This window comes from Manacus candei, unplaced genomic scaffold (genome assembly GCF_025592945.1).
Source record: "Manacus candei isolate 608988 ecotype Guabito, Panama unplaced genomic scaffold, ASM2559294v1 h1tg000060l, whole genome shotgun sequence".
Classification (NCBI taxonomy): domain Eukaryota; kingdom Metazoa; phylum Chordata; class Aves; order Passeriformes; family Pipridae; genus Manacus; species Manacus candei.
This window is the reverse complement of record NW_026138108.1, coordinates 7,722,938-7,736,120: the sequence shown is the minus strand read 5'-3', so window position 1 is coordinate 7,736,120 and position 13,183 is coordinate 7,722,938. Positions and strand designations below refer to the sequence as shown.

The 13,183-nt window shown below is 35.7% G+C and overlaps 1 protein-coding gene across 15 annotated transcripts in view; it reads right to left on the bottom strand.

The window, feature by feature from the left end:
• Window positions 1–292: 292 nt before the first annotated feature.
• The window catches only part of SOX6 (SRY-box transcription factor 6), a 370,227-nt gene continuing 357,336 nt past the window's right edge, over window positions 293–13,183 (bottom strand). For all 15 annotated transcript variants that reach the window (XM_051803959.1, XM_051803965.1, XM_051803957.1 and 12 more), the window contains one exon: window positions 293–7,263. In XM_051803959.1, coding sequence (XP_051659919.1) covers window positions 6,960–7,263 — 304 coding nt within the window. In that variant the 3' untranslated portion in view covers window positions 293–6,959. The remainder of the gene's footprint in view (window positions 7,264–13,183) is intronic.

Genomic DNA, 13,183 nt, shown 5'->3' with positions numbered 1-13,183 from the left:
CTGCACACAAAATTGACAGCATTCAGTGAATATTATAAAATTAGGTTAGTTATCATCCATGTCTTTTACAGCATATGGTGTTAATGGATTTCAGAGGCTGATAAATGCCTTCATAGACTGGAAAGGCATGGGGAAAACATAAGAGCTGGAAAATTCAGTCTCTACATTTAAAAGAGGCCATCTGAACAGGCTTAGTTGCATTTTCCTGTCCATCACCTCATCATGGTCAATCTTTAATACTGATTTCAAAGGAATGATAAGGGATGCATAGAAGAAGTCACACGCACATCTCTTAAAACAAAATTTATCTTTAATTTGTAAGTGTCAACAGCAGTACAAAAGATGGAGTGATGGTGAATAGATTAAGGGTAGAGAGGACAGTCTTGAGGTAAATGAGCATAAATAGGCAGTCTTATAGACACTCCCCTGAGGGGTCTAAACCCCTATCATGGCATATACTGCATCACCCAAGGATGACATGTTTAACATATCAGGAAAGCACCTTGTGCAAAAAAAAAAAAAAGAAATTAAAAAAATCCCTCCCACCCTAAACATGTAGGTAAGGTGCCAACGTACACCAGAACATACTGTATATGGACAGTGTCTTTCAATTTTGTCTTTTCCATTAATAACTGAGGCAGAGGAGGAGAAGACTCTTAAAAGTACCACTGAAAGATTATTTAATATTTAATTTACCTCACGTCAATACTGCACAACAAAATCCAAGAAGTCTGTTTATGCAATGAAGCAGAGCTAAGAATAACTATTCTCTTCTTTAATCTGAGAACAGATTTATTTTTTTTAAATCAGTATCCTTAGCAAACTTTTTTCTTTCTCTTTTTTTTACTGTGTCAAGAGGAGAGTGTGAGATGTGATGGCAACCTTTAAGTTCATTTAAAAACTTTACACTGGACTGTACAAGATTTTTTTTGATAAACTATTTACATTTTCAGACTTTAAAACATATTCAAAGCAGCAATAGACACTAGTTTATCCTCTAAACGCCCAAATAATTCCCGGCCATGGGCCCAGGTAGGTACCTGCATTGTATATAGAATTTCTACAAAGAAAACCTGCCCATTAAGTTAGCCAGTGGGTGTTCAACAAGCAGCCCTTGCCGTTAAGAACTGCACCCACAGTGTTGCTATAGGAATCAAAGCATAGTACCTTGACTAGAGAGTCTCAGTTGTCCCAACAGCTCTACACAAACTTTACAATTTGAAACAGCAGCTAGCATGTCAGTCCAGCATGTCAGTGAATTGTGCTGATTAAATTAACATAGAGTACAATCTCACAATATACATCACAAACAAATTACAATGTCAGGAAATAAGAGTTACAGTAAGATAAGTTATGTAGTAACAGCTTATAAGCTTGTCTTAATGTAATAAAAAAATTTTTACATGGGAAATACATAATGAATGAACATAAATGCTAAGCATTCTAGTTTACTACAAGCTGAAGAAGAGTACAAGAAAAAAAACATTGCTTTCTGGAAAGCAAAACACAAATGACAAAGGAAGACAAACGGAGAATGCACACTAGCAGGTCTGCAATGTGCAGCATACAAACAGTTAAATATTTGCACATTCCCCATACTCCAAGAGCACCAAGGACCTCACTTGTGGTTTTTAGAAAGCGGAAATTACAAAGCAAGCCATGTCACTAAGTTGCTTTATAGCTTTCATATTGCCATAAATACCAATTTGATAAGTTTTCCTTTAGCCCAGTTCATCCCACCCCTCCCCCTTTTTACGCAGCGTGTGAAATCTCAGAATACTTCTTTGTCACCATTTCCAACAAATCTGGTAGTTAAAAAAGGGCGTTGGATTAAAATGAAATGTTTTTGCATATAAATTTTTTTTTCTTCTGTTGCAGGAGATTGCAGTATATCAAAAATGTAGCTTGATCTGAGAAAAATCACAGATTTTAATGGGTTGTACCAAAAAAAAAAGGGTTAGGAGAAGTTTTTTTAAAGGAAAAAGAGTTAAGTGTTTTGTAGAAGATCAAATGAGGTCATATAGTATTATTCTTTTAAAAGAACATGCTTAAGTGCCAACTTGAATCTTAAAAAAGCATGCAAAACACCACGGGGTCCAAGCCCATTCATTAACTTCTCATAAAATCTTGAAGAACTCTATCATACATCCTGCTGGCTGCATCTTCAGGACAGTTGTTTGTACTGTGGCCCTGGCTCAGCAAAGGTCACCCCACTTAACACCAACACTTTAACTGGTCCTCATGACCACCACGGAAGGACTAATATGCTTAATATTAAGCAGGTAGATAATTGTTTTGCTGGGGGAGGATGGGGTCTTAAACTTGTACTATGTTTTGCTAGGAAATTATTTTGAAATGCCATGCCTTTGATACGACCGAAAAAGAAAAGCAGAAAGCCACCTTGGAGAGATTAGATGGCGTTGGGAGGAGGTTGTTCTGTATTTATTTCAAAGCAGGAACTGCCCACGGCTGACTGCTGTACACTTTGCACAGGGTATCATATTTATTGGGGCTAACGCTGCCTTTTGTTTGGCATTCCCATCCCGGAGCAATCCCATCTTTTGCCCTCCCCCTGCCTCACACTGCACCTGAGTACACTGATTTAGGAGCACATTGTGATCCTGTGAATTCTCAGCATGTGGTTTCACAAACTTGATGGTGATGCCCAAACATACAGGCAGACCAGAACTGGGCCAATTGGTCAGTTATTTCTCCGTGTAAACCTGAACCCTGAAAAGCAGTTCTGTATCCATTATGACCTTTATCTTCCACTTCTATAAAATATGAAGTGAACTATTCTAGTTGGTATCAGACTGTTTTGGGAGTGTTCTTGTCTTGAAAATAAGTATTTTATAATTTTCCAAAAGAAAATACATTATATCTGTTAATTAAATAAGCTGCCTGTTCACAGGGAAAATAGTATTACTGTATTTGTGCTCCTGAATGAAGTTGTTATTTTTTTCAGGCAGTTATTAAGGAGCCTCAAACACAAATGCTTAAAAAGCAATTCCATGAGTCCTCTTTGTGTACTGTGTGAACAATTTCCCTTGGTATTATAGCCTAATATGACAATAACATGATTAAATGAATATAAAACACAGAGATTGTATATTATGGAGTCCTGCCTGCATTGCAAGGGCCATTTCAGTCATTATAATCTTTCCACAGATATGCTTTTGACTTCCAAATGCCATTCTTGTTAAAAAATAAAATATCATCAGTTTTACTTAGATTCAGAAGACTGTGTTTCCTATAAAACGTATCAGAAATTTGGCATGTTTAATGTATCAAATTTCTAAAGAAGAAGAAGAAAGTATTCCCTCCTCGTGGAATATGCTATTAAAAATCAGAGAGAGCACAAGTGAGGCATCTTGCTGTCCCAGCTACAGGTCCACAATACTGCGCTCACACTGCGGGTGTAAATTCAGCATCTACATGAGGTACAGTGACTTGTCAGCATTTAATATGGACCAACATACACTGATATAGAACAAAAGTAAATACATAACTTATACTTCACTAAGTATCCATGAACAAAAAATAAAATTCTATTTCCTATGTTATATTTACACAATTTAAAAAAAATCTAAAATGAGATGGTAAATTCATCAAAAACTTTGTTTTGAGCTCCGATTAATAAAGTAAAAATATTGGGTTTTATCCTTATGATTGTCCTTCCTTGATTTCTACTGACATTTTAGAGCCAATGTCGGCTAATAAATAGAATAACATGCTCATAGGCACAATTCAGCTTCAAATGTGTTCCTCCCACTCCCCCAGCCAGTAAATGCAATTTTTACCAGCTGGCAATTCCTGAACAGCCAGTCATTTTTAAGAATGTGGCTTTAACATACAGAGCATCAGCAATGAGGCAGGGCTGGAGCTAAAACAAAGTGTTCATACATACATGTATTTTGCATAAATAAATGAAATAACAAGACATAAAAATGACTCAAATCCGGCAACTGTGAGGCAGGCCCACACGAGTCGAAACAGATGACTTTTGTTCATGTAGTTTTCGTACAACAGTTTCACATTAGTCAGAAGTGATAAAAAATACCATTTATATCCAGTGCTTATAACACTTACGAAACAACATCTGTGAGTGTGTGTTTTTTTTTTGTACTACAAGCAAAATCAAGTTTCAGTCCTAAAGAACAGTCCTTTGTTCTCCACAAGCCTGCAGAATATTATTTTGGCATGGTCATAAAATGAAAAAAAATAAAAATTAACCAACTAATCTAAATGTTTGCCTTTGTGCAAAAAAATAATTACATAAAATGCAATGCTAGCAATACAGCATTCTACCTATGCAACAAAACCAGAAAAAAAGAGAGCAAGAGAGAAAGTGACATGGGGGGAGGGAGAGATAATTCTAGCTGGAGAATTATGTAAGACATTAATAAATAGTATTTTATTTTATTTTTTTTTAGGAACTAATGATATCCTCCCCCCAATCTGAGCTGAATGTATTAAAACCAGTTCAAATTCCCAAGCAATTATAAGAACAAAAAACCACTTTCTATCAGTACCTTAGCCAGCTTAAAGAGGACGCTCACCAGCTAATGACACAGCATATGCCTTTAAAGTCTTGGCTAGACCAGCTTATTGCTTATTAGACATGGACTCAGAACACATTTAAATAAATATTAAAAATATAGGTTTTTTGTTCCAAATCACAAAATGGTCAGAGAAATTTGACCACTGTGTTTCTATGCCATTATCTTCATAAATTGTCCTGTAAATTGAACAATCTTCTTTGTCTTGGGGGTAGTTCTCTCACATTGAAACACGAATACTACAGTGGCAAAAATGGCTGTTTCTGATCAAACAGGTAATAGTGGGGCTATGAGGAAAATGACTGCTCTTCCATAGAGCATGGTGTCATTGCAGCTCAGAATTTCTGCAAGACGGGATGCCAGCACAAGGATGGCCAGCACTAGCACCAGACTTCTTTTGGTGTCTGGGCCCGAAACAAAGCCTGTGCAGCTCTGTGGGAAGATGCCCATACACTTCAAGAGGAGCTGCTCTAGGCCCACTCATACCTCTCAGCCTGAGCCTGGATTTATCACTAATGTGCTGAAAACATCCAATTCAAAATAAAGGCTGCGGGAGTTGAGCACATTTATTCATCAGGCCTATTGGATCTGCATGTATATACAGTGATATATTTGTGAACAGGAGTGGAGTATGAGGGAAAAAAATAAAGGCAATTTCTCCTCTGTCTTTGCAATTTAATAGATTTACAATCTTTGAATATCTTTCTCGTATATACCCCAGAATTTTCTCCAGCAATTGCATTGTTTCTAGAAGTATTACAAATAGAAATTTTAATTTCTATAGCACCTAATGTCCAGAGATTCCAAAGCACTTGACAAGCACTTGAAAAGTCACATTCCCACATGACTTTTATATTCAATAAATACTTTTGATGAACCATTTTCCCAGTTTTGCAATTAGACATTTGGGTAGCCTTCCCTCCCCCATTAAGAGTCTCACATATAAATCACTGCATAAATACTTAAGGTATCACACAGTTCCTTCAGGTGGCAACAGAAACATGATGTATGGAGCCATGATTCACTGCAGGATTCCTCAGGCCCTAAAAATTCATCACGGTGGACTCCAAATGCAATTTGGATTTAACATCTGCCCTTGCTGTCTAAGTATAGAGGTTTATAACTATAAACACTTTTTTAGGAATATTTGTACTCTATGTGCATATAAAAGTACTCACTTTATTTTGAATTACATATAGCAGTGTTTCTAAGTGCTCCTTGAACATACAATGTTAGAGGAACAACTGAATTTCTCATTCATAAAAGTTATGTTCATTTTAGTAGCAGGTGCACTTTTATTTTCATATACCTGTGTGATTTAGGGGAGGAGAAAGAAGGGGCTGTTAAAAATATCAGTAAGGAATTGGAAGTGTAATGCCACCAACTGTACTTTTAAAAATAAATATTAAGTATTTGGACCCTTGACATTCTGGAATGAATAAATTATTTAAGAGAAAATATGTTAAGACTGAATGCAAGGGTTAAAAGCAAAGGGATAGAGAATGTAATCAGAGGTGGCCTCACACTGTTAAGACAGGCCCGTCCATAGCTGGTGATCGCTCTTTTGTGCTTACTTAAAATTTCACACTAATGGCACATCAAGAGGCAAAAGCAATTGGGCACATGCACTATGGCAACCATGTTCACTACTTAAGAGTATCCTGTCTCCAGATTCCTGAGTACTTCACCATATTCTGGAAAAAAATTAGGGTTTATATATAATTTTTTTAAGATGCCAAAGGATTGTCTAAGACTTTACAGTGTCTCCTTTAAGACTTTTTTTTTTAAATGTTAAGATTCAAAAGTTATGAAAAGTTTGGCACATCAGAAGTTCAGCTATACATATGGAAAAAAAAATGGAATTCAGAGACTATTTTTTAAAGACGAGCTATGATGCACAGATGTGCACACTTGTGGACTTGTTCTGTTTCACAATATGAAATCTGCAGTTTTTGTTTTTTTAAAATAATCCAGAATAAAAACACATTCACAACCTGTAGGCTGGCACAGCATACCTGAGTGAGAATGTAAAACCCCCATCTAAAACAGTAACTTAAACCTTTATCAGCATCCAAACAGAAAAAGACAAAAGGTAAGACTTGTAAGACAGCTATTGATTCATATAAGTTTTCAAGTCCTGATGTCTGATATTTATGTCTTCATCTAAATTAAAAAAAAAAAAAAACAAAAACCAAAACAAAACGAAAACAAAAAAAAAAAAACCAAGTTCATGAAAAATTAGGGAAACAATCTGTCTCACACGATAAGAAACATTTAAGACCATTCTGCTGATGTAACTGTAGGAGCCACACATGCATGCAGGCTCTTTAAGAACTTTTGTTCAAAAAAACCCCAAAAAAACCCAAATGAGTCTGAGTACTTTAATTCTGTGAACACTCCTCAGTTGGCACTGACTGCCTCATGGGCTTCGTTTTCGCTACTATAGTCTGATTTGGGATCATCCTCATAGTCCTCGTACATTTCTATTTCATCCTCTCCATTTATCATTTCATTTCCAGCGAGGCTTCCGCTGTCCGTCTTCATACCATAAGTGCTCTGGATGACGGGGATGCTGGGCTCAGGGCTGGCAGAGGTGCTCGAGCAATCCGATGTCATCTGAGGTGATGGCGTGGTAGTCGCCATGGTAATAGCACCAGGGTAGACAACTCCCGTTCCCGTGGTGATTGGAATCTGAGGCTGTTGTCTGGAAGGAAAAACAAGAGGGAATCGTGATTTCCTGTGTTTAGAGGGGGAAGACCTTCTGCAAGTCCAAATGAAAGAAAAGCAGATGGTTTCCTAGAAAGGCTGCGTGTATTCCTCCAGGGCTCACAGATTGGTGCTATGTGGTATTGGTTCATCTCCTCTCCCCCAGAGGACAACTGAGGGGTAAAGTGTTTAGTAACTACCAGACATTGATTCTTTCATGTATTTTTTGTGTTTATTTCAACCATAATGTGAATTAGCATTTGGATTTTTGAAGCAAAGTGCTCGACAAAAAGAACAGATGTTCTTTTTTCTATGGTACAGACAGTCTACAGAAATTCAGAAATTCATTGGGTCCTGAAGGCCCAATGTCAAATGTGATTTATTGTGACAATGCAAATACATGGTAAGACTCAATTAAGGGTGCAATACTTCTACTTCTAACACACCTTACCTTCTAGTATCTAACTTTGCAAGATGTAATGCTGTCTTTTCTCATGTGTGTGATTTTAAGCATAGTGGAGCAATATCACACATAAACTAAATTCGACTTTTATCACTGCCAGCCAAGAAATTCAGCACAAGCTTTACTGTAAGCATGCACATAGCTGTACTAAGTGATGTGATGTCTTTTCTTACAGTAATATACATATATTCAAGTGACTTTCTGAGAAAGGGTCAGCTTCCCGAACCTGTTCTATGGTCAAGCCCTTATTGGCTACACATTAACTAAATCTACTTCTTACATTTGGGTTAATTAACTAATAAAGTACTTTCTATATTAAACTACTCATAGAAATATTCTGATATTTCTTCTGGATCATTACCTTTAGTAAAGCTAAGAGAAAAAGAAGGGATATAACTTTTCTGAAGCCTATTTGGATAATCTATTTAAAGAGTCATATATTTCAATGTATTCCCAACCTTCTTTACAGCAATATTGACCCAGTGAACTATTACAGAATTTTAGCAGGAGAAACAGTGTCAGATATGATTGAATAGTCTAATGAATCTGCAACTTCTTGATCACAGTGTCATTCTATACTAAATTCAAAAGGACATTTCATAAACCAACCTCTCAGACAAATTCTTAATAATTGGCTAAATCAATACACAAAGTAATGTTAAGCTTATTTACAAGACCTTAAATGTTGAGTATTTGTTGTTCATTGATCAAACTCTAATTTTGATAAGTATCACAGTACAGAGTTACAGGGCAACTGAAGTCCTTCAAGTCTGGGAACTGAGACAGACAGTCAAATCATGAACACTCTGTGTAAGATAACACTAAAATAGCTTGTAGTACTGTCATTGCTGGTACTGCTAGCCTGACTCTTAAAGCCTCTGCACAGCTTGAGAAATTCAAACATCTGTTGTGTAAGTATGGTACACCTGGCTAGCAGCAAGCAAAAACATTGCAGTAATTCATTTGACACAGTCATTATACTCCTGTTTGCAAATGATGATTTGCAGATGATTTACAAACAGCTTAGGATTTTTCACTAAATTTTCACTTTTTAAATGGTCTGATAAATGTTCTGTGAAAACAATTTTCAGCCAATGTATTTGCTTGCAAGTGATTTTCTGCAAATATCTTTCAATACTTTATCCATAAAATTGAACACCTACCTCGCAAGGGAACATTTCTGGTCTAAGATTGCATGTTGTCAAGAGTATAAACTATTACTGCTAAAAAGCCACACATATCTCCTCCACAACTTTTAGATACAGATAATGTTCATGTTAATGAATGTTTCCACAAAGCGAACGAAAAAGAAACCCACACATGGTCAACAGAAAAATTCTACATGGTTGTGACCAGGCCATGCATTCTAATCTGCCCATCTGACAACTGCTGGCACCAATCTTTTTTCTGGTATTTCTTAGAATAAACAAATTCAGAAAAACAAAGCATCACCAGTTGTTCATCAAAGAACACCATAATATTAATGCCAAAAGACACTTTGAGAAAAGTTTTCGCAACTGCTGTAACAGAAGTTGTAGAATATACTCAAAGAATGACTGAGTGCAAGACTCTCTAGTGTTATAAATGACATTATCAGAAAACTAATAACCACTTCTACCCCTCCAACCCAAAAAAAGTTTGCATTTTTTCAGAAGCAAATTGTCTTTTTTACAAGCAGCAAGAACAATAAAAGTGTCTAAGAGAGTGTTGTGAGATATCTTGATAAAATAATGGTTGTCAGCGTTAAGCCCTAAAGGACAGATAAAAAATTCTGGCATTCTTTTAAATGCTTATCAAATCAGCAAAACTCCTTTGTATATCCACATTTCAATGGGACTGGGTACACTTGTACCAAGTACCACCCATTTCAGAGTATTAAGGGAGCTGATCATCTGAGCATAAAGAAGCCAGTTTTACAGAGATGTATTTTACTTGAGAACACATGAAAAGCATGGCAAACTATAGAATGACTCTAATAGTAAAAAGCTTGATTGGTGTAACAGGGAAGTTAAAGGCTTACTGAGTTTGTCATTTATGAATGCAGTCTTTTTTTTTTACATGTTAAACAAAAATCGGACATGCTGTGCATTCCTGTTGCTGGCTGGGTAATAACTTTAAATTACCTATATCTCACCATGGAACTGTAAACATGTGGTAACTGTACCACCTAATTGAAAAGGGTCTCAAATTGCTACCCATTTGCTAGCAAAAATTTGGTAGCACTTACGCATGGGCACCTACACACCCCCAGTAACTGGACACCTACCTCTTACTTAATACCTATTATTATTTAGAGCTGATCAGGCTGTCAATGTAAATTCTGCTCTAGTTGCTACATTTCATCCCAGAAAGCCTTATTTTAAGATATCACAAACTATATGGATGGTACATGTTTCTGGAGATGAGTGTTATCACTTCTTAAGCAATTAAATTCGGGGAGGGGTGGGGGTTGGGAATCAAAGCATTTATTTAAACTCCCACTACTGTCCCTGAAAGGAACAGTTTGGAGTTTCTAACCTATGGCTCTGGCCATTTAAAAGCATTTATATTAATGGTACAAAATTAAATTCCACACATTTAATCATTGTCTAGCTATAGTTTTGCCTATCATAGAACCTTGGGGTGGGGAGATAAAAATTTACTGCAGGCTACAGGTTACAATTCAGCTCAGTTGCACATTGTTAAAGCAAGGATGTTTTCTGTCTGGTTAAGATTTCCAGAATCCAACATTAATCTTCTGATCTCTTCAGATCTGTGAGGAATGGTGGTGACACATGGCTACATACCCTGGCTTCAAACCACTCCTGTCTCCACCATCTCCTCTTTGACAAAGAAATCCTTATGTGGCCAATTACTAGATGTCACTCACCTCTGTTCTGCAAGGATTGTTAATCTGTCTGTCCACTCTGGGGCCAAAGATTTGGTTAGGTGAATATAAAAATGGAGATAACATGAACATTCGTAGATGAATTGACCTGCTCACAAGTTTGTGGCATCAATATTCTTAGGATTTTCCTGGAGAATGTTCCACTTTTGACTTTTGCAAAACTATCTAAACATTTAAATTGGCAAATTACCATTGTTTTCTGATCCCTTCCCAACCATATTTTTGACAGCTCTTTAAATGACTGAAATAAAAATTGATTGCATTAAGGAAAATGCTTATAAGCTACACACCCCTGAAACTTACATTCCCATATGGAATGAAATAACAGTAAATCTCACAAAAGCACCCATTGTGTACTTGCTTTAAGTTCAAGCTACAGGAGTATAATATTACAGCCTTATTCAAAACCGTAGTCTAGCAACATTCAGACTATGTGTGTACAGTAGTTATAAACACTATAAAGGCTTTATTCTAAACATCTTACACTGGTAAAACATCAAAAAAAAAAAAGTTACCGCTTACATCATTTTTAGAGAAATGTATATAGCATATACTTGGATTTAGAGTGTATTAGACTGTAAAAATGACTGAGAGATGGATTATTTTTGTAAGACAAAGCACCAAAAGACAGATTCTTAACTTAAAATGTCTGAATTTATGGTTTATATATGATCCATTTGTTAGTTCACATTTATTTATGCATTACAAAAACTACTATTGAAGATAAATTGTAAATCACTTGAAGTCTGTTTAGGGATTAACTTATGCTGAAGTTATCATTCATGACTTCCATTAATAATTTTACTATTAAAAATAACTCAATTATTTTAAAGACATAGCTGGCTTCAGATTCAGCTTCCACTAGATTGAAAACAGCAATTTTTTTAATATACTCTGCATTAAGCATGAATTATTTCAGTATATTATCTGCCTCATTGGAACAAAATTCATTCATGTAGGGATGCAACAGAAGGCCTCTGCACATTTTAAGTTCCACTCTGTTCTTTAAAATACTTGGCAGTTCCTAGATTTTTGTGCTAGTCTATCAAATATGTGACATTTATCTCAAAACATTAATTTCCAGTCCAATCTATCCCAAGAAATCTTCACTCTCTTTCAATTCTTTGGAAGCTTTTCTTCAAAAATCAGAACAGAACTTGGCCATTCATTAGCTTATTTCTCTATTTTTTTTTAAAGCTTGGCTAGTTTCTGCATCTTACCAATGTTTATGAAAGAGTGCAGCTCACTGAAGTAAGCAGCATGAGCTTTTTGCATCATAAAAGTTCAAGCAGTGTAAAACTCCATGTTTGTGGTGGGGGTTGTTTTTTAGTTGTACCCATAGCAAAATTATTCTGTTAGTCAGCAGCTCACCTAAGGGAATCTGATAGGAACTAGACTTGACTGGATTGCCTAAGACATAAATGTGCATTTGGTATAAGAAAAATGCAAACACAAATATGAAAAAATATAATTTTTCTTGCTTTTTACACTTTCCTCTAGCCACCTGTTTTGAATATTTATCTTTTCATTCTGTGACAATATTTTGTTGCCATTTTGACATACCCAGTCCCAACTTAATTGGTTTGTTCTTTAAAAAAAAAAAGTACTTCAAGCAGCATGAAGCACTTGGCACATTTCATTGGAGTCTATTTTATACTTTTGTTCTCTATCTTGCAGTGAAATATTTACTGTAAACACAGGGTATATTCAATCTGAAAAACCACATTTGTCTCCTATTTCATTTTGAGAAGGAAACTCTGTCTCAACTCTCATGTCTACAGTTCTGAAGGATGATTTATGCTGTTCCATCAAAACAGTGGAAAAATGATGGGTGTGTGAGGTCAGTTAGGAAAACTGTTCCAGCTGATGTTTTATGTGATATTTACATTAAACACAGGGAAGAGTAAGTTTAAGAAGTTAATGGGCTCAGTTACTCTGTTTCACTTAGTTATAATCTGATTTAGATGAAATGTTCCTTTTTATTACTCGATGAACTATTCTTTTGAGACAAATGATTCTATGTTTTATGTTTTAATTCAAAAAAGACATTAGTCTGGTTTTTTTCACTAATTTTGCTTGGTGTCTTCCAAAAATTTTGTTTTAAATTTTTCTTTAGGGAAAGGGGGAATTTGGGGCAACAGTGGGAAGTCACAGAAATGCATAACATAATTTTCTAAAATCACAACCTGTGATTCCTCAGTACCAAACTCTATATTCACATTGAATGGCAAGGTAGATCTCATTTCACCTTTATTGAATGCATTCATTAGACTTCACACTCCCTTTTTCATCACTTGTATAACTAAAAGTCATTGTTTTCAGTAAAGTCCACTGCACCATTGTATAAGTGCACAAAGGTAATTTACTTTAAACTTCTTCAACGTGAATAGATCATGGTGAAGAGAAAGTATACATAGGAATTAGAACAAATACTTTCAAGAAAATTATGACCATCTTCATGGTCTTTGTGATCACACTCTTTGATCTATGAGGAAGATGTCACATTTAGGTTACACCAGTAGTTTAGTTTTGAATAGTTTCTTATATATATTTATAATAGAAATATCA